This window comes from Phaenicophaeus curvirostris, chromosome Z (assembly GCF_032191515.1).
Source record: "Phaenicophaeus curvirostris isolate KB17595 chromosome Z, BPBGC_Pcur_1.0, whole genome shotgun sequence".
Classification (NCBI taxonomy): Eukaryota; Metazoa; Chordata; class Aves; order Cuculiformes; family Cuculidae; genus Phaenicophaeus; species Phaenicophaeus curvirostris.
In genome coordinates, this window is record NC_091431.1 from 74,807,912 (window position 1) to 74,830,589 (window position 22,678).

Consider the following 22,678-nt stretch of genomic DNA (forward strand, 5'->3'; position numbering starts at 1 on the left):
GGGTACCAAGCTTTTTCTCTGATAATTTGTGTCCTGCCACTATCTCCTACCCACTTTTCACCTACACCAAGTCTCCTTCCAGCCTTGCCCTAAGCCTGTGCGTAAAGACAACCTTGGGGGCAAATGTTCAGCTAAAGGGTAAGGCACTTATTTATGCATTATCCAGCCATTTGCTAAACCAGAATTGCTTTGTTAATGCAGTGGAAGAATGATTCATTACTGAGATGGCAGCTACCTTCCTGTCCACATCCATGCTGATGGGTAGTGATGGTGCCAAACCTGGGAAGTAACATGGTAACTGATTTTTAAGGGTATTCCCTACCCTCTGGTAAATGGAAACCTCCTCCTTATTCCACCAGCTCTTTTAAGAAGAGGGAATTAAGTGACTTCAGAAGGTACAAGGACTCTGAGGAAGAGACATCAAGCCAGATACTGCAAAGTATTAGTCCCAGACTGTATAGGGTGATGGTGGCAAAGAGGAGGAAGGACCTGGGGGGATAACCAAGCCGATGTCCTTGCATGGATGTGCTCTCCTGGGCAGGGCTACAGCCACATGCCTGGCTCATGGGCTTCAGCTCAAAGGTGAGGGAGATTCTGGTGTCAGTAGCTTAGCATTTACGCAGGACATTCACTGACACAGAGGTGTGCCAGTGGGGAAAAAGATGGAACTATTTTGGGTCCAGCGGGAAATTCACAAAGATTCATGTCCGTGAACACTTTCCCTGCAGGAAACCCTATTTGCTGGGGATTTTTTAAGGAATGTATGCTTTCTACTGAAGATTTCTGGATGGAAAGCATGAATCATTCTTCAGCTGGGCAATTTTTGTTATTGTTGTGGGTTTTAGAAGGCCTAAACAAGCCAGTCTGTACTCGTATTTTCCAGCAAAAGACAGAAGAGGACGTTTTCCAACTGTAGAAACACAGGCAATAATGCATTCAGCCTCATAATCATGTTGTCAGGAGTTATATTCTTAATAGGCTTGGAAAATACAAGGCCACCATGAAATAAGTATTAAGTGCTTAATTTTCATTTTATTTCTTAACATGTGTTCAGATTAACTGTGAACCACCCTCGGAAAATCAAGCTCCTTCTATGAACTTGCGTTCCTACACTGCTTTGAAAAACAAACTAATCATATACAGTATTCTTCCTGTCTGCTTTTATACTCTGATTCCTCTAGATGTGACCACTTTAGACTACTTTACACAAACGATTATTATGACTTTTCCACTCAGTAGTGCCTTTACTCATATCTTCTATAAAAAGCATATATATTGGAGCCTCATAATCACCCTGCAGGAGGGTACAGGCTGATTAACAAGTAATTTTCAGCTCTTCTGAGCACCAAGTTGGACCAGAAGAATAATTCAGGAATCCTTCCTCTTCACATTAATCTCCATTTATGTCTTTAAATATTCATTAGAGATCCTTACACAATCACTAGCATCCCCAGGAGACACAGAGGTTGCAGGTACTGCCCTGGTGTGCCATAGAATCATAGAATGGTTTGGGCTGGAATGGACACCAAAAAATCATCCAGTTCTGCCCCCCTGCCATAGGCAGGGACACCTCCCACTGGATCAGGGGCTCCAAGCCCCATCCAACCTGGCCTTGAACCCCTCCAGGGATGGGGCAGCCACCCCTGCTCTGGGCAACCTGGGCCAGGGCCTCCCCACCCTCACAGGAAAACATTTCTCCCTAAGATCTCATCTCAATCTCCCCTCTTGCAGCTTAAAACATTACCCCTCATCTATCCCTGCACTCCCTGATTGAGAGCCCCTTCCCAGCTTTCCTGGAGCCCCTTTCAGCCCTGGAAGCTGCTTTAAGGTCTCTCTGCAGCCTTCTCTTCTCCAGGCTGAACAACCCCAACTCTCTCAGCCTGTTCTTGTATGGAAGGTTCTCCAGCCCTTGGATTGTCTTCATGGCCACCTCTGGACTCGCTCCAACAGCTCCATGTCCTTCTTATATTGGGGATTCCAGCACTGGGCACAGGGCTCCAGGTGGGGTCTCAGCAAAGTGGAGCAGAGGGGCAGAATCCCCTCCCTTGCCCTGCTGGCCTCGCTGCTTTGGATGCAGCCCAGGATGCCCCTGTCTTTCTGGGCTGCAAGCTCACTTGATCGTGTCCTGATGGGATATTTGCCCACAAGACCAGGACATGAGGAGAGCTGTGGAAGGATGGCACTGTGTGCCCACCATGCATCTTTCTCCTTATACCTATAGGCACCGCATGGATGTAAGTGCACAATCCCTTGAAGCATGAGGAGCAGACAGCATCACAATACAAGCACAGGGACTCCACTTCTGACGTGTCAAGAATTGGGAGAGAATGTTTCAGGGAGGTGCTGTATCCTAGTGCAATTTGTGAAAATATAAACTAATTTTTTTTTTTTTTGGCCTCCTGGAGAATACAGCTTCCCAACGCCTTTATTGCACAATTTCCTATTAATGTAACATAATTCTTACTGAATAACAGCTCAGGCATTAGTGACAACAATGTCACTTCAACAACGAGGAACTGGCAACCACCTTTGCTCGTTAGATATCCTACCACTGGCTGCTCCCAGAGGGGACAACAGATCCTACAGAGGACAACAGCAGAGGAAGATAAAGAAACAAAAGGGCAAGCAAAAGGGGGATGGGAAACAGTAGAGGAAAAAAGAAAGCATTTGACCTGGCAACTTGCTTTAAGCCTTGATAAGCCAAGCCGAGCTCTCCATCTTCATTGAGATACCCCCAGTCCTCAGTCTTGCTAGAAATAAAGGACAGAAAAAGGAAACAACAGGACAGAGAAAGACAAAAGGTCAATTGCAATAGAAGGGAAAAAGGTAAAGAACCCTTATTAATTTGATTTTGATTTTTAAAGCACACTTTCATTACGTTGTATTGTCTTTTCCACCACTGGGAAACGCATCCTTGTGCAGACCCTTCTTCCCCACCCACTGCAGCCAATATAGGAACACAAAATTGTTCCAGCAGACGGCACCACTGGAGATCTCACAGTCCAACCTCCTGACAGGTTATCATCATTCCCATGATGTTACTGTTTTTACCAAAAAGCCCAACTCCTGGAGGCCAGAGCCCGAGTTTCTCTTTCTGTATGGCTGAACTGCTTCTCATCTGATTGCAGAGAAAAGCTGGCAAGCCAATGCCACACCCGCTAGCTGAAATCCTCATTAAAACCTTACGCTTAAAAACCAGGGAGGAGAAACAAGGACCAACAGGGATAAATGAGAGAGCAGAAGTCAGCATGAGGGGTAAGGAAGAGCTGTTCAAACATCGAGGAGGTGAAATCAAAAGCACAGAGTGACCCTTAGCAACTCCCAACAGGCTTCCTTGCTTCTACCCCCACCCCAAAATTGGACATTTTTGAGCTGGAACAGCCCACATAGACTTTCAACCCATGGTGCAAACACAGCCTGACACCACCGTTCATGCACACTGATAGCCTGAGCAGCTCACTCCTCTTCTAGACCTTCTGCTCTCTGGCACATCTCACAAATAAGGTATTTTCTAGACAAGTTTCTCCATTTACTTCCTTCTGCAGCACCTTCCACTGGTCTAAAATAAATTCTTTTGCTTCTACTTCAGTCAAGGATCTCCTCAGTCAGCAAGTCAACCACATCAGCCTTACTTCAGAGTGATCTTTGGTCCAAACACCCCTTGGCCGTTTGTTTCCTTACAGCAGTATGAAATCAAATCTCCTCTGTATCCATCCAGGCAGAAAAATGCCCACATAAATCTCATCTCACTTTAAAACTAAACGTTTCCTCTTAACAAGGTTTAGCAGGTTGGTTTGGTTTTTTTTTAAGCTATAAAAGGCAGGAAACTCATTTATCTTCTTTAACGAGGTGCTGGACACTTTATGAATGAGTGATGTAAGCTAGTCAACTTGACCAGGAACACTTGCTACAGAGACATTTTACTTGGCTTTGATGTAAGCTAGAAAACAATTTTTTCTGTTTGGAAATATTAATAATTAAAAGAAATTAATAACAAAATATCATTAAACTTTCAGGGAAAAAAAGGACTAAGGCAATATGGATCTCCTGTTTTGCAAAGAGATGTAGCAGACGCAATCTCCTGGCAAGGAAAGGTCTGCATGTTTAAGTGGAAAAGCACAACATGCAAGCTTTCTACAGCTAATTTTCACACAAGGAAAGCAGCGAGAAACGTGGCGTTGCAGCCCTGCCACTGAAGGACTCACAAGGTGCCTCACTGCTGCAGACAGCTTGTACATCCTGGTTGCTACTCAAAAGTAGCAAACATTTCAGGCATTATATTTAGAAATTAATCTGTTAAAGCCATATGCATGAATGCAGAGTAAAACCTTATTTTTATCCATACATAGTAGACTTCAATGGGGTCTGTAGGCTGGCAGATGGAGGGAGGTTTATTGGTTCTATTTGGGTAAATTTATTCATAAGGTCTTTTTTTGGTTCAGATCATTGTAACAGAATGTGTACTTAGGTACTGAAAACCAAGACAAAAAAAAACAGGATAGATCCTCACTGTTTACACGTCAGTGACATGGGAAAACTTGTATGATGAGCAGCATTTTCAAAAGATGCATTGTCCTGGATCACCTCCCTTGAAAACTACTTTTCCTTCCTTTTTAAATCATATCGATCACGGTAAATGAGGAAAGGAGCTCAGGGGGGTGCCATTATACTAAGATAAAACTGCCTGGGGAAATAAGGATCCAGTCCATGTTCAACAACATGCACCGACTCAGAAACCACTGAGACTCCCTTCTCCTTGAAGTTTGTATTGACCCAAGACATTAGAAGTCATTAGGGGTCTAGATAATTTGATGAATTAGTATGTGCCAAAACAATTTCCTAAAATGCTGTGTAAATCCTTCTTTCAAACAACCCTGAAAGGAGGTGCAAGGACATTATTCACAGCCTCATTTCTCCTTTATCCTTATCTTGGAGTTATGGGTCTGGAGGAGCGGGTCAAATGCCTCCTTTCCCTTCTCCCTGTAGCGTAATGCAAGTAGGTTGTACACCACACCCCAGAGATGTTAAATTTAGCATCTTCAGATAATTATAATCTCTTAACAAGGAAGAAGGGGCATTTCACTTTCAAACACAGATATGCCTGGGTTTTTTTTAATTAAATGGAAAACTAATGCACAATATGGATTAGATATAAAACAGAGTGGGAAATGGTGATAAGGAGAGACACGTTGGAGGTTGGTCAGGAGAGATACGAATCCTTTCCACGTGATTGCCTCTTCCAGCTGCAAAAGCATCCTCCAAGTGAAGCCAGTGTCAGCCCTTCACTTTGCACTGAGACTGCTGGTGGGACTTACCCAGCAGGAAAAAGAAGCTATGTAATCTACAGAAATCACTTGGAAGTTAACCACAGAAGTTAATTTCAAAGACTAAGCCTGACCTGCTTTGAGCAGCCAGGTTATTATCTCTAACATCATCACCATCTGGTCTTTTGTTTGCTCTACATTTATATCAAGATCAAACAGGCTTGAAAGATCCCAAGAACTGAAGCGGGGAACAAAGAGCTTACTTAGCTTCACATTCAGTTACTGAAGCAGAAAATTAGATGGAAACTAACTTGATGATTTCTCTTTAAAAGTTGAAAGTCACAAGAAGGAAAAAAATAAAGGCTGAGTTCACTGTGTATGTAAGGGGTTGGTTTTAATTCAAACCTTTCCTTGACCTGGCATCAAAGGGCTTTCCCCGGGAGTGGTATGGAAAAAGAGAATCCCTATGTGGGCAGTGGCACCTGCAGTTTTCCCTTTTTTCCTCCTGCTGGATTTAGAAATCCTGGATTATATAGACATAGAGGAAACAAAAGGTCTGTCTCCCACCAAAATAAGGCCATGCTCCGTCTTCAGCCTAAGCAGCCAAGACATGATGACTTGAAGCTAGGAGGGATCCATGGATAGACCATGCCTTTACCATGAGTTAGACTGGAATGGTGAAAGTGCATCCTCTTCAGTTAGAGACTGATGACTAGACGAGAGGTATTGGTATGAAAAGAAATCACAGAATCATGGAATGGCTTGGGTCAGAAGGGACCTGAAAGCCCACCCAGTTTCAATCCCCTGCCATGGGCAGGGACACCTCCCACCACCTGATAGGTGGCTAAAAGCTCCATCCAACCTGGTCTTGAAAATCAGAAGAGCTAAAGACCAATTAGAACTTAAATTGGCCCATTCTGACAAAGACAATAAAAATAATTCTTACAAATATATCAATAAGAAGAGAAGGACCAAGGAGAATCTCCACCCTTTACTGGAGGCAGGGGGAAGAATAGTGACAAATGATGAGGATAAGCCTGAGGTACTTAATGCCTTCTTTGCCTCGGTCCTTAGCAGTAAGGTGAGATGTTCCCTGGGTACTCAACCTCATGAGCCAGACAGGAAGGAAAAGCAGAACAAAGCTCCCTTGATCCAAGAGGAAATGGTTAGAGACCTCGGCAAATTAGGTATTCGTAAGTCTATGGGGCCAGATGAGATCCACCCAAGGATATTAAGGGAGCTGGCAGAGGTGCTTGCCAAACCCCTTTCCATCATCTACCAGCAGTCCTGGCTCACTGGGGAATTTCCACTGGTGAAGGGCAGGAGAGAGGATCCAGGAAACTACAGACCTGTCAGTCTGACCTCAATGCCAGGGAAGGTCATGGAGCAGGTGATCTTGAGTGCTATCATGAAGCACATACAAGACAACCAGGTGATCAGGCCCAGTCAACATGGGTTTATGAAAGGCAGGTCTTGCCAAACTAACCTGATCACCTTCTATGACAAAGTGACCCGCTTAGTGGATGAGGGAAAGGTGGTGAATGTGGTGTATCTGGACTTTACTAAAGCCTTTGACACGGTTTCTCAGAGTATCCTACTTGAGAAACTGGCTACCACTGGCCTGAACAGGCAAACCCACTGCTGGGTTAAAAAATGGCACAAAGACTCGTGATTAATGAAGCTAAATCCAGCTGGAGGCCAGTCACCAGTGGTGTTCCCAGGGCTTGGTGCTGAGTCCAGTCCTGTTCCATATCTTTATCAACAACTTGGATGAGAACATTGAATGCACCCTTAGCAAGTTTGTGGACAACACTGAACTGGGAGGAAGTGTTGATCTCCTTGATGGCAGGGAGACTCCACAGAGGGATCTGAACCAGGTGGATCCATGGGCTGAGGCCAATAGGATGAAGTTTAACAAAGCGAAGTGCAGAGTCCTGCATTTGGGACACAACAACCTCGTGCAGCTCCAGGCTTGGGGAAGAGTGGCTGGAAAACTGCCTGGCAGAGAAAGATCTGGGAGTGTTGGACAACAGTGGCTGAACATGAGCCAGCAGTGGCCCAGGTGGCCAAGAAGGCCAATGGCATCTTGGCTTGGATCAGAAACGGCGTGACCAGCAGGAGCAGGGAGGTTATTTTCCCCCTGTACTCGGCACTGGTGAGACCGCTTCTCGAATCCTGGGTTCATTTCTGGGCCCCTCGCTACAAGAAGAACATTGAGGGGCTGAAGTGAGTCCAGAGAAAGGAACAAAGCTGGTGAAGAGGCTGCCCCATCCCTGGAGGGGTTTAGAAGGCAGGTAGATGAGGTGCTTGGGAACATGATTTAATAGTAGAGAGGTATGGTTGGACTTGATGATCTCTAAGGTCTTTTCCAACCTGATGATTCTATGACCTCCAGGGATGGGGCATCCATGACTTCTCTGGGCAACCTGGCAATAGGAGCACGTGCTCCTTGCAGTGCAGGTGAGCAAAAAAAAGTGGCCTTTGGTTATTAATCCCTCTTTGGATTTGCAATTCTGCCAGAAAAGCTTTAGATTAAAATATTTATTGATCAAGATTAGAAAGGGAAAGCAGTTTTATTTCTCATACTGACACACTTGTGTATAGAGCTGCATAAGTACACATGCAAATTTGTGCTGGGGTGAAAGAATGTTAGTTTATATTGACAAATAGAATAAGCTCTGCTCCCCAAGCTTTTGTTTTCATCTGTTTTATTGCCATCAACTGCAGCCTACAGTTTATAAACCTATCAAACGTACACACAAATGCACAGGGAACCATATAATGGGGAAGCTGTTGGTGATTAACGAGCCATTGGATAAAGCACTGCAGAAAATCAGGGTGATAGAGCTACTGCTACTGTATTGCAGGAGCCAAGCTCCAGGCAAGCTTTGTATGAGAAGTAGATGGGAGAGGTAATAGGAAACTGAACCTCGAGACTGCAGATTTCCCTCTCAAATCTCAAGAAGCCAAAAACCGCCAAGGTCTGACCACATGGACTTCTTAAATTGCAAACCAGCTGTGCAACGGCAAGGAGAGAGGTTGGTATTCTTGCAGAAAATAAGATCATTGCAGCATTTTTTTTTATGATTTCTCCATGTGATTCCACCTTCACTGTAGATGTTGTTAAGTCAGGAAACCAGAACTGCTGAAGAAAATTCCTAGCAGGCTGACAGAAAGCAAACATGCACTCCAGGATGGTCAGATATCAGTTACTGCTGGGGACCAATGATACAGCCTGGTCAGACGCAGGCCCTATGAAAACAGCATCTCTTACTTTGACTCCAACTCCATCATCAACACCTGAACACAAACTAACCATGCCACTGGAAAACACAGGTTACAGAATCATAGAATCATTAAGTCTGGAAAAGATTTCTAAGCTCATCCAGTCCAACTGTTAGCCCAACACGACCATGTCTACTAAACCATGTCCCAAAGTGCCATGTCTACAGGTTTTCTGAACCCTCCAGTGGTGGTGACTCCACCACTTCTCTGGCAGCCTCTTCCAATGCCTGACAATCCTTCCCATGAAGAAATTTTTTCTAATATCCAATCTAAACCTCCCCTGGTGCAACTCCACGCCATTTCCTCTCATTCTATCCAGTGCCACTTGGGAGCAGAGACCAACATGCACTTCACCACAACCTTCTTTCCAGGAGCTGCAGAGAGCGATGAATTTTCCCCTCAGCCTCCTCTTCTCCAGACTAAACAGCCCCAGGGCCCTCAGCTGCTCCCCATAGCCCCTGGGCTCCAGCCCCTTCCCGAGCTCCATTCCCCTCCCTGGACGCGCTCCAGCCCCTCAATGTCTTTCTTGTAGTGAGGAGCCCAAAATTGAACCCAGGATTCGACATGTGGCTGGGCTCCAGCCCCTTCCCAGCTCCTTTGCCTTCCCTGGATGCGCTCCAGCCCCTCAATGTCTTTCTTGTAGTGAGGAGCCCAAAACTGAACCCAGGATTCGACATGTGGCCTCATTAGTGCCGAGTGCAGTAGCTGATCCCTTCCCTGCTCCTGCTGGGCACACCATGGCTGATCCAGTCCAGGATGCTCTTGGCCTTTTTAGTCACCTGGGCCACTGCTGGCTCATGTACAGCCGCTGTTGACCAGCTCCCCCAGGTCTTTTTCTGTGAGTAATTAACACGGCTTGACAATGGGATTTCACATTCCATACCACTGCCGACAGCTCCAGGAGAAAGTTGAAAGGAAATAAGAGAAAATCCACAGAATTCATTAAGTGACAAAAAAACCCCTCTGCAGCAGGAAGCACACTGAGCCCTAATGAGTTATTGACAAAAAGGTGATGTTTAAATCAATCTCATCACCTCTACAGTTCAGGAGAGGCAGAAGTTTCATCAGTAAGCTCACTTCACGAAAGGAAATATCCAATGGTAGCAAACTGAAGAAAAACAAACATTGGCCCTGATCTAGCCAGACATGATGACCAGGGAGAGAAACCAGTGTCATGGGAGTCCTGGACTCCAGCTCAACCCTCTCCTGCAGGTCTCTGGGCCAAAGTGAAATCTGACAGTATCAGTGTGGGCAGAGCCCTTAAGGGTTATAAGAGATGTTTAAATGCAATGTATGTGGAATCTACCCTTTTCAGCCAGCTCATCTCCGGGCTCACACACAAGGAGATCTCCATGGGTTCTCCTAGGACTTTCCCAAGAAGTAAAATAGATTCAAATTCAGAAAATCCAGCCCATGCTATGGCAGGAATTTGGGGGACATGCAGCACAGACGTGATGACAGAAGTTGGAAGCACAATGTATACATACATGGAATTTTTGCACATCAATCCAGGCACATGGATTTCCCATTGCACCTTGTTGGCCGTCCAGCTCTGAAAGCGTTAAGCAACTCTTCACTATTTTTCATATTGCATTCAAACATATTTGCATGTTTTCCTCATATTTGTACAGGTATGAATAAAACCCTAATTAAGTCATGGACTTTCCCAGCCTGGACTAACAACCTTCTGCAACCAACTTAGAAATTGGCAAAGTATACTGTATTATCAAAAGCCTTTAATCCATAAAGGTTAGGTCTTCTGACTAGCTTGCTGAACACAAATTATTTAGGAAAAAAGCCTCAAACCTTTGTACTTGTCAAGAGAGAAGGAGATGAAAATTCAATTTCTTTGCAATGAAATATTTACTTTATGTATTATCTTGCTGTTTAATCCATGTGATTTTGTCTCCTCGCAAGATACTAGGGATTTATTTTATTTGATGTCCTCCTAGATAGTTGCAAGGATTGATTTAATGCCTCACAACTATAAGCACAGACACACATTCACAATATTAACCCTCACTGTGGGAAACATGTAATCAAATGAATATTCCCAACTCTCACTTTAGTTGCAAGAAAACTGATAATATGGGTGTTGCCAGAAAATACAGCATGTGTTCATTAACTCAGATCACCATCAGGGGCTTTTGCCTCTGGGAAAACAAGAGGGGAACTATGCTGTCTTACCAGCACAGCATGAGGACTAATTTGAAATAAATAACTCTTAGATATATCCCACATCATAGTCTTGCTGCTATTTTTGTACCGGGAGCAAAGTCAAAATGCATTTTTGCTCACTTCCATGCTGGCTTTCCTGCCCAGTATCTCTCCTCCCTTGGGGACACACTGCCCCAAAGACAACAGGCTCCTTACCCAGTAGGAGACCTGCGTCTTTGGTCCCATCTCTGTGGCTTCTCCTTGACCTAAGGTCCAGAACACAACCCAGAAACTGGTCACCGTCTAAAAGATGTTGTTATGGATCTCATCACTCACACTTTGGTCAGCCAAAGAAATGAAAATTGGCTGCTGCTGGAAATATTTGAGTCACACTTACCAGTTCGTCTCGCACATCCCCTGGTAGGCTTCAATCACGTCCTCCTGATCGATGTGGTTGTCACTGTTCGGCCAGCTGGCATTGGTGGGGGTGCTTTTCTAAATTCAACACGCAAAACACAGCAGCATGACATCCTGCACATCTTCCTGTCTTTCCCAGATCCTGATACCGAACAACTCCCAAACACCCATAGCAGAGCGTCTCAAGTTACCCATCATAACAGAGAGTTTATACAAATTCATACACATGCAAACAGACAGCAGTAGAGATTAGAAGATGCAAGGAGGATGCAGTGAACTGGGGACGGAGATAAGGGGTGTGTGTGGTCTGAAATAGAAAACATCCCAAAAACCTTGAGAAATGAAAAGGCAATGAATTGAAAAGACCGAGCAAGAGTTTTCAGAAAATGCACTCTTCCATCAGAACGGGCTCTTAAAAATAGCTCCCAAGTAACTGTGATGAAACAGGCTCTCTGCCTGCCTAAACACCAGCATAAACACATTATAGCTGCCCCAGCATCCAGTGAGCAGAATTTGGTTCAGAAGCTCTTTTTTCTCCATCCCATTTCCTTGCAGAATAAGCTGATTGCCACAGAACATCCCTGGGAACATCTCAGACTACCACACCTTGGTGCAGGGCTGAAGAATCACAGAATCATAAAATGGTTTGGAAGGGACCTTAAAGATCTTCCAGTTCCAGCCCCGTGCCACGGGCAGGGACACCTCCCACTGGATCAGGGGCTCCAAGCCCCATCCAACCTGGCCTTGAACCCCTCCAGGGATGGGGCAGCCACCCCTGCTCTGGGCAACCTGGGCCAGGGCCTCCCCACCCTCACAGCAAAACATTTCTTCCTAAGATCTCATCTCATTCTCCTCCCTTTCAGCTTCAAACTGTTCCCCCTCATCCTATCCCTGCACTCCTTAATTGAGAGCCCCTTTCCAGCTTTCCTGGAGCCCCTTTTAGCACTGGAAGCTGCTCTAAGTTCTCCCTGGAGCCTCCTCTTCTCTGGGAGGAGCCCCAGCTCTCTCAGCCTGTCCTCATAGCAGACATGCTCCAGCCCTCAGATCATCTTCGTGGCCTCCTCTGGACTCACTCTAACAGATCCATGTCTTTCTTGTGCTGTAGACTCCAGAAGTGAATGCACGACCCCAGGTGGGGTCTCACCAGAGCAGATTAAAGGGGCAGAATCCTCTCCCTTGCCCTCATGGTCACACTGCTTTGGATGCAGCCCAGGACAAGGTTGCTCCTTGGTGTGGCCTGGATAGATCTTATCAGGTATGAGGTCAAGCACGCTACAGCAGTACAGGCCACCATGGGACATACAGTCCTGGGTTGTCTGAAATGATGTCATAGACTTTGTCTTATCCATAGGTAGAAGCTCCTATAACGCTAAAGAACCTCCTATAGCCTCCCCATGCCATCCTGCCACCCAGAGCTTACCAAAGCAGAAAAGGCATGACCCAGGCAATCAGTGAATTTCCAGCAACAGAACAGGAAAAGGAAAAGAAAATCCACTACCCTCTCAATTACCATGTCTTTCCCAGACTGTTTTTGCTGGGCTGCATTCATAATCTGCGTCCTCAGGACCAGCACCTCTTCCTTCCGCACTTCCAGTTCCTCATTCGCTGATTTCAGCTGATTCAGTAGGAGGTTGTAACTGTCCTGAATATCGTTGGACGAGTTGTTCTGGGTTGCTTGGTCTGCAATAGCCTTCCTCAGCTCATTAAGTTCATTTTTCAGCTTCTTGTTCTCTGACTCCAGCTCTTGCCTCTGGAAAATACCAAGCCATTAACCAGATCAGATAAACTTTCTTGCACTGCCTCATCTTTTTCTGAGGTGCCTCTAGGTAACTCAGTTGCCAATGATCACGTCTGAACGAGCAATTCATGCCAGCATCTGGATTTTGCTGCCTGTCCAGGCATGTGTGGCTCAGAAAATATTTTTGCTGTAATCAGTAGCCTGTTGTTATTAAATAACAACATTACTGGGTGACACAGGGGAGATTTTTCATTTGTTGAAACAATTTTTAAGCACAAAGGCAACCAATTAGAAAATCCAAACACGTCTGTTTCTCCTCCACATCTTTTCCTTTTCAATCAAGACATTACAACAAACCGCATAATGTTTAGATCACCTTTCATATTCTTTAGACAATCTGCAAGATGCCAATTTACACAACCCTTCATCACAGCAGATGTGCCATTAGGTGAGCTATGGCTGTGTGAATTCCCACTGCAGCTTCTTTTTCACGCGTTTTGTAATTCCCCCATCCTGGTGCACTATATGCAGTTGGAAGATTTTCTCGCCCTAATGTCTTGTCAGCTGCTGGCATCTGACAGGCAAGGGCAATTCTGTACAAGCTGCTTCTCCTGAATAATCTTGCATGAGCATCATCGTGTTCACCAAGACAACTAAAGGGCTTATTTGCTTTTGCATGACAGTAGAAGACAGAAGAATAAAACTCTGGCAGCTAAGACAGCCTTAATCACAAAGCAAGCAGTAATACCTTGAATCCTGGGTTCAGTTTTGGGCCCTTCACTCCAAGAAGGACATTGAGGGGCTGGAGCGCGTCCAGAGAAGGGAACAGAGCTGGGGAAGGGGCTGGAGCACAAAGGTTATGAGGAGCAGCTGAGGGAACATGGGATTGTTTAGCCTGGAGAAAAGAAGGCTGAAGGGAGACCATATTGACCTCTAAAACACCCTGAAAGGAGGTTGTAGAGAAGTGAGTGTCGGTCTCTTCTCCCAGGTAACAAACAATAGGATGAGAGGAAATAGCCTCAAGTTGTGCCAGGGAAGGTTTAGATTCAATATTAGAAAACCTTTCTTTACTGAAATAATGATGAAACATTGGAAGAGGCAGTGTGGGGTGCTCTCTCTTGTCCCCATGCACCCAGGCCTCTCGGACAGTGCCAAATAAACCCAATGTGATCCATATCCATGTACTGCATGGTAAAAACAGAGACATCTGCAAGAGAGCTGACAGAGCCTGGTGGCTGACCGATTTGGGGCCAGCTCTTTCCTAGGGACTGACCCCTAGCCATGTGGATTCTCTAGTGTCTACAATAGCGCAAGCTCTTCCTCCACTGAGCTCCAGGTGCTTCCCTCACTCTTTCCACAGATTTCTTGCACAATCCCACTTATCTATGGGATATCTGCTTCATTACCAGTTTTGGATAACGTGAGCTAACGAATCCAAAAATGGCTGGAGGGGTGGGGATGGTGGTAATTTATACAGTTTACACAGTGTGTAGCTAGCACAGCTGTGTAAATCTCATTTCCATAGGAAATGGGGTTTACAATTATTAATCCTTACAAATTATAAATAGCATGCCTTAACACAGCAGAGGTGTGAACAGAATAGCTGATCTGGCATTTGGACATACTTCTAGCTGAACAAACACCATCATTAACTAGAATATTCAGGTACTTTATACCATCTGTCATCAGATACAGTAATTCCTCCACGTCCATACTAACCACAGCTCAGTAGAGGGAGCATGTGAGACATCAGCTTTTCTGTAACTGTTTTTTAAAACAACAGTTCGAAAAGTGTGCGTGGTGGGAAATCTGTACCAAACTGGATTTTACTCTTCTCGCCATGTGGAAAAAGCATCAACTCACTTTGCACTCTTTTCTGATCACGCTCTGAGACAGAAGGGTAAAAACAAAGCGATTAACTGGATTTCTACACAAATAGCTGTTCGTGATTTCTGTTATTTGCCACCTCAGGCACTCATGGAGAGCTACAGCTTTCCAACTATCATCTCTAAAAGTCAGTGCCGGTAACAGGAGGTTTTGGGTTATCACCATGTTCAGACAATTTGTTTGGGCTGTTAGAGCCACGCAATAGGCTGCAGCCCTAAGCAGGAGCTCCTTACTCACCTTCAGACTGTTGTATGCAAAATCTTCGTGGTCTGAAGTCGTTTCAGTCTTCATTTCAGTTACCTGCGTGGATTAAAGAGATAAATCAATATGCAAAAGCAGCCAGAGCAACTAACACATGGCACAGGACAGCTAGGCATGCCTCCCTCAGCAGCCAGCCCTGCCAGCCAGCTCAACCATAATAATGTTATTAATTGCCATTAGACGGAGCTCCAGCAAAACATAGTAGGGCAGGGGCTGTTTCAGGAGAAAATGTTTTAATCTCTCATTAATCTTGACAACTGTGGCTTGCTGCAGCTTTCAAATAATGAAAGTCATTAGGGGAACAACCTTCATCATAGTGGTTGGGAGGCAGGTTTTTAATCTGCATCTGTAGCAAGGGTGAGACGCTGGGGAAGTTTTCTATTTCATTTATTTCCTGCAAATTGCCAGAGATGATAAGCAAGAATGTCTAGTGAAGCAAGTAAATAATTACTACTGACGATTCTGTTGAGTCGCTTCTTGCATTTGTCAACAGATACACAGATCTCACATTGGAGACAAGTAAATTAAATAATTCCCAAACAAAGCAAGAGCAGCCCAGGAAATTTCAATAAGGAAACCAAGAGTGATGGCATCTGCTCAGCCTTTTATGTAAGAGCATCTTTACTGCTTCATGGGAAGGGGGAAGGTATTGATCACATATTAGGAAGAAATTCTTCGTGATGAGGGTGGGGAGGCCCTGGCCCAGGCTGCCCAGAGCAGGGGTGGCTGCCCCATCCCTGGAGGGGTTCAAGGCCAGGTTGGATGGGGCTGGGAGCCCCTGATCCAGTGGGAGGTGTCCCTGCCCATGGCAGGGGTGGGACTGGATGGGCTTTGAGGGCCCTTCCAATCCAAACCATTCCATGACACCAGCACTGTGGTTTCATGGCATTCAGCATCTCCAACCCCATCATCTGGCTTCTGAAAAAGCCACAAAGCCTCAGTTACAGATGGTAGCATAAAAAGTATAGAAGACAAATAATTTTAAAAGCTCCCCATGCTGAACAGCAGCTCACTGGTAGCTGGAGAGCTGTACGTTCAGGTTCCAATTGCCAGTCTGGACAGACTCTGGTCTCTCAAGTTATCACTACTGCTGTCAGTAATCTTGATTTTTTCACTTTATTCTTTTCTGTTAAATTACTTCCAAGCAAAAAAATTCAAACAGCGGGGAGATTTTTTTCACAAGGAAGAAAGACTATCAAAAGAATAACCCTGCCCTGCAATAGAAAGGAAGAACTCATTCTTCTAACAGCTGTCTTGCTATGGTTTTACCATATCATTTTTCAAACTACATTCCTATATGATTATTTCTGGGGGAAAAAAAGTGAAACCGTACACAGGTTGGAACAATACTAAGGGCCTAAGTTTGACTGAGTGGTCTGTGAAGTGCTCATCAGGTCACGCCATGCGGTGCTGGATGAGGGGAAGACAGGACTGTAACCAAATCATAAAGTCATAGAATGGTTTGGGTTGGCAGGGACCTTAAAGCCCATCCAGTCCCACCCCCTGCCATGGGCAGGGACACCTCCCACTGGATCAGGGGCTCCAAGCCCCATCCAACCTGGCCTTGAACCCCTCCAGGAATGGGGCAGCCACCACTGCTCTGGGCAACCTGGGCCAGGGCCTCACTGCCCTCAACAGGAAAACATTTCTTCCTAAGATCTCAGTTCAATCTCCCTTCTTGCAGCTTCAGACTGGTCCCCTCTTCTTATCCCTGCACTCACTGATCAAGAGCCCCTCTCCAGCTTTCCTGGAGCCCCTTTCCCTACTGGAAGCTTCTCTAATGTCTCCCAGGAGCTTTCTCTTCTCTGGGCGGAACAACCCCAACTCTCTCAGCCTGTCCTCAGAGCAGAGGTGCTCCAGCACCATCTTCATGGTGTTCTCTGGACTCACTCTCACAGATCCATGTCCTTCCTGTGCTGAGGACTCCAGAGCCACACACAGGACTACAGGTGAGGTCTCACGAGAGCAGAGGGACAGAGTGCCGAGCCTTATGGACACAGATACTACCTTTTGCTGGATCCAGCCTAGAGGTGTATCAGTGTTGGTAGCCATGATGAGAGAGGTCCTGGTTACCAGGACCTCTCTCATCATGGCTACCAACCACTGATACACCTCTAGGCTGGATCCAGCCAAAAGGTAGTATCTGTGTCCATAAGGCTCCGGCATCCTGTCCCTCTGCAATCCTCCAAGTACTCATGTTTCCCTTCCTCATTCTGACCTTTGCAAAAAAACCTCAATCCATGCTTCAAATTTCTCAGAAAAGAAGGAAATTGCATCAATGCAGGCAGTATGAAACACTTCTAAATTGATTCTACATTTCATTGCTTTCAAGATGCTTAAGATACTGTCCTAAATCTGATATAATCTGTTTATGTATACAAATATATAAAATCAGTCCTGTCCATCTATCCTTAGCTGCCAAAAATGCTTCTATCCACATCCCAGCTGAATTTGCTGCCTCTTATCTTGAACTTGCCACTCTCAGACCTCAATTCTTACATTGTGTGTCCTCAGGAATTCAGTGAAAGCCAGTTATCAACATAAAATATTAGTATCAATGAAAAGTCATCTCTCACCTGGGATTTCTTTCTCTCCTGCTCCTTTTTCTCCAGCTGGGTTTGCAGCTTACTCCTCTCCTGCTCTAGCTCCCTCACTCGCTTCTGCAGCTTTAGGAAGAGGGTCATGTCCATGGCGGCTTTCTCCATCCCAACCTCCTGGAGAAGAACAGGAGAGTGGAAAAAGAGGGGAAGACCTCAGTCAAGTTTTATATCATGCATAGGGCCAGCTACGTCCTGACTGCACATAAGCACCAACCCCAGCTACAGCAGGTAATGGGAGCATCGTTTTCAAACGCCAAACACTTTAAGCATCTATTCTTAATGTCCATAAAAAGGTGACTCATTCTAATAAATCTTTGATTGTTTAATAGACAAATAGACAAGTGTGCCCTTTGGAGACATGGCTAAGAACATTAAAATGCCCTACTGAGTCCCTTCTAGACAAGTATTTAATAGTTGTTTTTCAATTGGCTTCACCTGGAATATTTCTGATTGTTTCGACTTCAGAAAATGCTCTCAGAGCGGTTCAGAAACATTAAGGCAATGTAAAACATCAACCAGCAAAGGGAAGTGAGGGTTTCTGCAGGTATGCTATGTGGGACACACAGCACAGTCCTGCCAGCGGGGTGACAGATCCTCAGAACATCCACCATCCACGCATGCTTTTGAGGCATGAAAATGGAGTTTAAAAAGCAGCCTATTCTAGCAAATGTAAGCAAAGCCCATATTTCCCTTCTCTGTGTGATTCTTGATAGCCAGGGAGTAATTTATGCTGCTCTTTTCTGTATTAAGAGGCTGTTGATTACAGGGGCTGTCCTGGCCAGCAAAGCATCCATGAAGACGCATCCATGAAGGCACATCGGAATGAAACCGCTTGGGGCAAGGAAACCGGTGCACTTGCAGAGAAAGATTGCTATAGTATTATTTCCATCATGCTAGGAATAACTACATTTAACAATGCTGATCACTTTGATGAATTTCCATCTCAGTCTTTAAGCTGGTATGGCCAAATCGTAACATTTTATTATTTTTATAGCCCTTTTTAAGTCTGATGCCACAAATGAACAAGCATTTGCTACAGCACCATAGCCCTGCCATCCCTCTACACACAATTAACAAGGTATGCCTGTAGCACAAAATCAGTTTAAACTTTCACACCTTATAGCCCAGCCTGCCTTCCTCCTACGTGCTCCAAGACCCACATGAAACATCCCCACTGAGATGGGCTCTCCTCACCTTGAGCCTGCCCTATTTACTGTACCTCCACTTGTTGTATTACATCCTCAGTGTCTCCGATCTCAGAGGGTGATATAGACGGATAATTGGAATCAGACTCCAAACTGCTCTGGGTGGATGGGCTTCTCCTGTGCCCTGGTGCTTGCTGCCAAGAAGTGATGCAGATAGATAAAGCGTTCAGTGTTTAGGGAACAAATATTCACAAAATGCTGTTTCTTAGAGCAAATATATATCTATATTTGAAGGTAATCTTTACAAAAGGCTTAAATGTCACCTTACAGGGAATTCCACCTTCTAGTTCTCATGCCGTACTATAACATTCATCATAACAGAAGGCAACAGTTTAAAATGTGAAGTGATACAGATTCCACATGAATTAAAGGTTTTTCATGTCAACAGATGCCTGTCAAGTAGAAGCATGCATCTGAGCTCAAGATTATGCTGTTCACAGAACTCTCAGGGGCTTCTTTTGAATGTTCAACCTCCCACTTAATCCAGCAAACCTCTAATTATTATCCAATTTGCAGCAGTTCTTCTGACACTGTAGCAGAGGGACCTAAAAACTTTGGCTTTTGGAATTCTGAAGCCCTGTTGCTGGAGTTTCTTTGGTTGTTTTTTAATCCAGCACCAACCTATGAACATCACTGAAACAAAAAGCAAAACAAGAAGCATGAACCGTTTTTCCCCTGAGATTCACAGATACCTCTATGCAGTTAATGGAGGAGTATGAAAGATCTCTTGGGGCACACATGCGGTTTGGCTTCAGAAGTTCAGTCTTAGAAAAATCAAGCACAAACTGCACAATGTGCAGTTCTATTAAGTGTTTTGAGGATGAGCGAGTCATGTTATCCAGCCACCAACATCAGATCCAGGACACATGAGAACAGGGATCATTTCAATTTCGTTACCTTTATAACATTCATTTCATCTCGCAAGTTGTCATATCTCTGCTCCAGCCCCGAATACTCTTTTACTAGGTTCTGATAACGAGACCTCTCTTCTTCCAGCTCTTTCTTCATCTGGATATTTTCCTCAACTGTGTTTCATGCAAATGCATTTTGGAAATAATAAAAAAAAAAGAAATTATGGTCTTCATTTTCAAAATGAACTTCCTGTAAATATGTGCAATAACAATGACTAATTCAAAAAATGCTCTCTGCCAAGAAGCTTGAGAATACATGTAAGCACTCTCTAATATTTACAGACTATTATAATCTATATCTGTCTCCTTGCCATGTGGCACAGCTTGAGTTGTTCTGCTCAGACAGAACAGTCCTCTGCCATTCCAGTTAAAGAAAAGCCTCCAGCACCTGCAAACTATCACATCTATTATGATAAGCTCATCTGTTCCAGCTCCCATGGACCAACCATAAACCCACTTAAGAAAACACCAACACAGTATGGAAATGCATCCATGCTTAAGAAAAGCAATTTTTTTTTGCTAAAAAGTCCTTTATGGAAGCAAATCTTGTCCTCTCTTTTTCCGGATAAACCAGGCAAATATAGTCCATGTGTCCTTTTAAATAGATGAGCACCAAATAAACTCCCTCCACTTGGTTTCCCCAAGCTTCAATGCTCCAAAAGCATTCCATAAAAGATTAAGAAATACTTGGAGCAAATTTCTTTTTAATGTGTTACTTCCATTTCTTTATTTTGCATCAGATTGGGAGCAAGAGAACTACTTCAGAAGTACCACACAACAGTGATAGATAGATCCACAGAATGATGCATGATGCTTTTTGTAAGTCCTGCAAAAAAAATCAAAGCTGAAAAGGATCATTAAAAAATAAAAAAGCTCAATGCACACATGAGAGTTTCTTTTGTGGCTTGGGATTTTCCCAGATTGCTTTCCTCTCTGTACATCTCACCATCTAAGTTTCTGCTTTAAAAACACTCACAAACACCTGTCACATTAGAGAAATCTTGTGTCACAGCTCAACATCGTTAACTGTGCTGTTCCTTGGATCCTTTATTCCCCAGTCTTGCGATGTGGTTATTCTCTGCCCTCCACCTCTACAGCCTCACTACCTCCCACAACACCCACAGTAAATGCTGCAACATAACTGAACTAAAAAGCCATTCTAGGTACTTTGTTCCACATTTCACCAATTAAACCAGCCTCTGCCTTACCATCCACCAGCAGGACAGCGCATACAGAACTACGTGCACAACAAAACAGTGACAACAGACACCAGGAAAGGGTTGCATGAAGTTTAGCACCTTCCTAAGTAGGAAAAGTACACATGAAAAACAAGTTTGAGGGAAGGACAGTTACGCTCCTCATTTAGTGGAGGCGTTATGATGCTACAACCATTTCTTTCTTACCTTCAGACTGACATAGGATCCTGCTCTTGAGCTCCTCTTTTTCCTGCTTCAGGAGGGTGTTTTCTTCTTCCAAGTCAGATATGCGCTACAAAACAAGGGAAAGAATTACTGTTGGGTGCAGGTCACAGCCTCTGCAGAGGGATTACATTTCACCTGGCTGGAGACAGAGAGCTTTGTTTGAGCTTTCTTTGCTGTTTAAAAGATCTGTTTTCTTGTGCTTTTCCAGTTACCCTGTCAGCATTAGTTGAAACAGAGGAGAACCATACTACAACAACTTTGCTTTTCCTGAGTGCATTTCTATCTTAAATTAATGTTTTCAGCAGAAACTTACAAAATACTGAGCAGCAGGACTTGGCAACCACGATCTGCAGGAGTTAAACTCCTACAAGTGTTCAGGTGATAAAATTGGAGGTTTATTTCCACGTCTCAATGGGTTTTGTTGCCATCTTCAAGTCACAGCACTGACAGCTGCTGAGTTAAAAAAACATCTGCTGATTGTTTTAGGCAATGTAGCTCTTAAGTGGTTAAGATGGACACAGTGGGTGGAAAACTGGTTGGCTGGAGGGCCCAGAGAGTGGTGGGAAACGGAGTTAAATCCAGCTGGAGGCCAGTGACAAGTGGGGTTCCCCAGGGCTCAGGGCTGGGTCCAGCCCTGTTCAATGTCTTCATCAATGACCTGGATGAAGGCATCGAGTGCACCCTTAGCAAGTTTGTGGATGACACTAAGCTGGGTGGAAGTGTGGATCTGCTGGAGGGTCGGGAGGCTCCAAAGGGATCTGGACAGGCTGGATCCATGGGCTGAGACCAATGGCAGGAGGTTTAACAAGGCCAAATGCCGGGTCCTGCACTTGGGGCACAACAACCCTGAGCAGCTCCAGACTAGGAGAAGCCTGGCTGGAAACTGCCTGGAGGAGAGGGACCTGGGGGTGTTGGTTGACAGCCGACTGAACATGAGCCAGCAGTGGCCCAGGTGGCCAAGAAGGCCAATGGCATCTTGGCTTGTATCAGAAACGGTGTGACCAGCAGGTCCAGGGAGGTTCTTCTCCCTCTGGACTCGGCACTGGTGAGACCGCTCCTCGAATCCTGTGTTCAGTTCTGGGCCCCTCACCACAAGAAGGATGTTGAGGCTCTGGAGAGAGTCCAGAGAAGAGCAGCAAAGCTGGTGATGGGGCTGGAGAACAGGCCTTGTGAGGAACAGCTGAGAGAGCTGGGGGTGTTTAGCCTGGAGAAGAGGAGGCTGAGGGGAGACCTCATTGCTCTCTACAACTCCCTGAAAGGAGGTTGTGGAGAGGAGGGAGCTGGCCTCTTCTCCCAAGTGACAGGGGACAGGACAAGGGACAATGGCCTCAAGCTCCACCAGGGGAGGTTCAGGCTGGACATCAGAAAAAAAAATTTCCATAGAAAGAGCTATCGGGCACTGGAACAGGCTGCCCAGGGAGATGGTTAAGTCACCTTCCGTGGAGGTGTTTAAAAGATGAGTGGATGACGTGCTCAGGGACATGGTTTAGTGGTTGATAGGAATGGTTGGACTCGATGATCCAAGAGGTCTT

General features: G+C 45.0%; 1 protein-coding gene across 1 annotated transcript in view; it reads right to left on the reverse strand.

The window, feature by feature from the left end:
* MYO5B (myosin VB) overlaps positions 1–22,678 on the reverse strand; it is a 161,092-nt gene that overhangs the window by 13,337 nt on the left and 125,077 nt on the right. Inside the window, exons 23-30 of the mRNA XM_069880976.1 lie at positions 21,129–21,213; positions 19,712–19,839; positions 18,829–18,948; positions 17,586–17,723; positions 14,986–15,048; positions 12,622–12,873; positions 11,104–11,201; positions 2,673–2,750 (exon numbers count right to left, since the gene is read on the reverse strand). Of these exons, the coding sequence (XP_069737077.1) occupies positions 2,673–2,750; positions 11,104–11,201; positions 12,622–12,873; positions 14,986–15,048; positions 17,586–17,723; positions 18,829–18,948; positions 19,712–19,839; positions 21,129–21,213 (962 nt within the window). The remainder of the gene's footprint in view (positions 1–2,672; positions 2,751–11,103; positions 11,202–12,621; positions 12,874–14,985; positions 15,049–17,585; positions 17,724–18,828; positions 18,949–19,711; positions 19,840–21,128; positions 21,214–22,678) is intronic.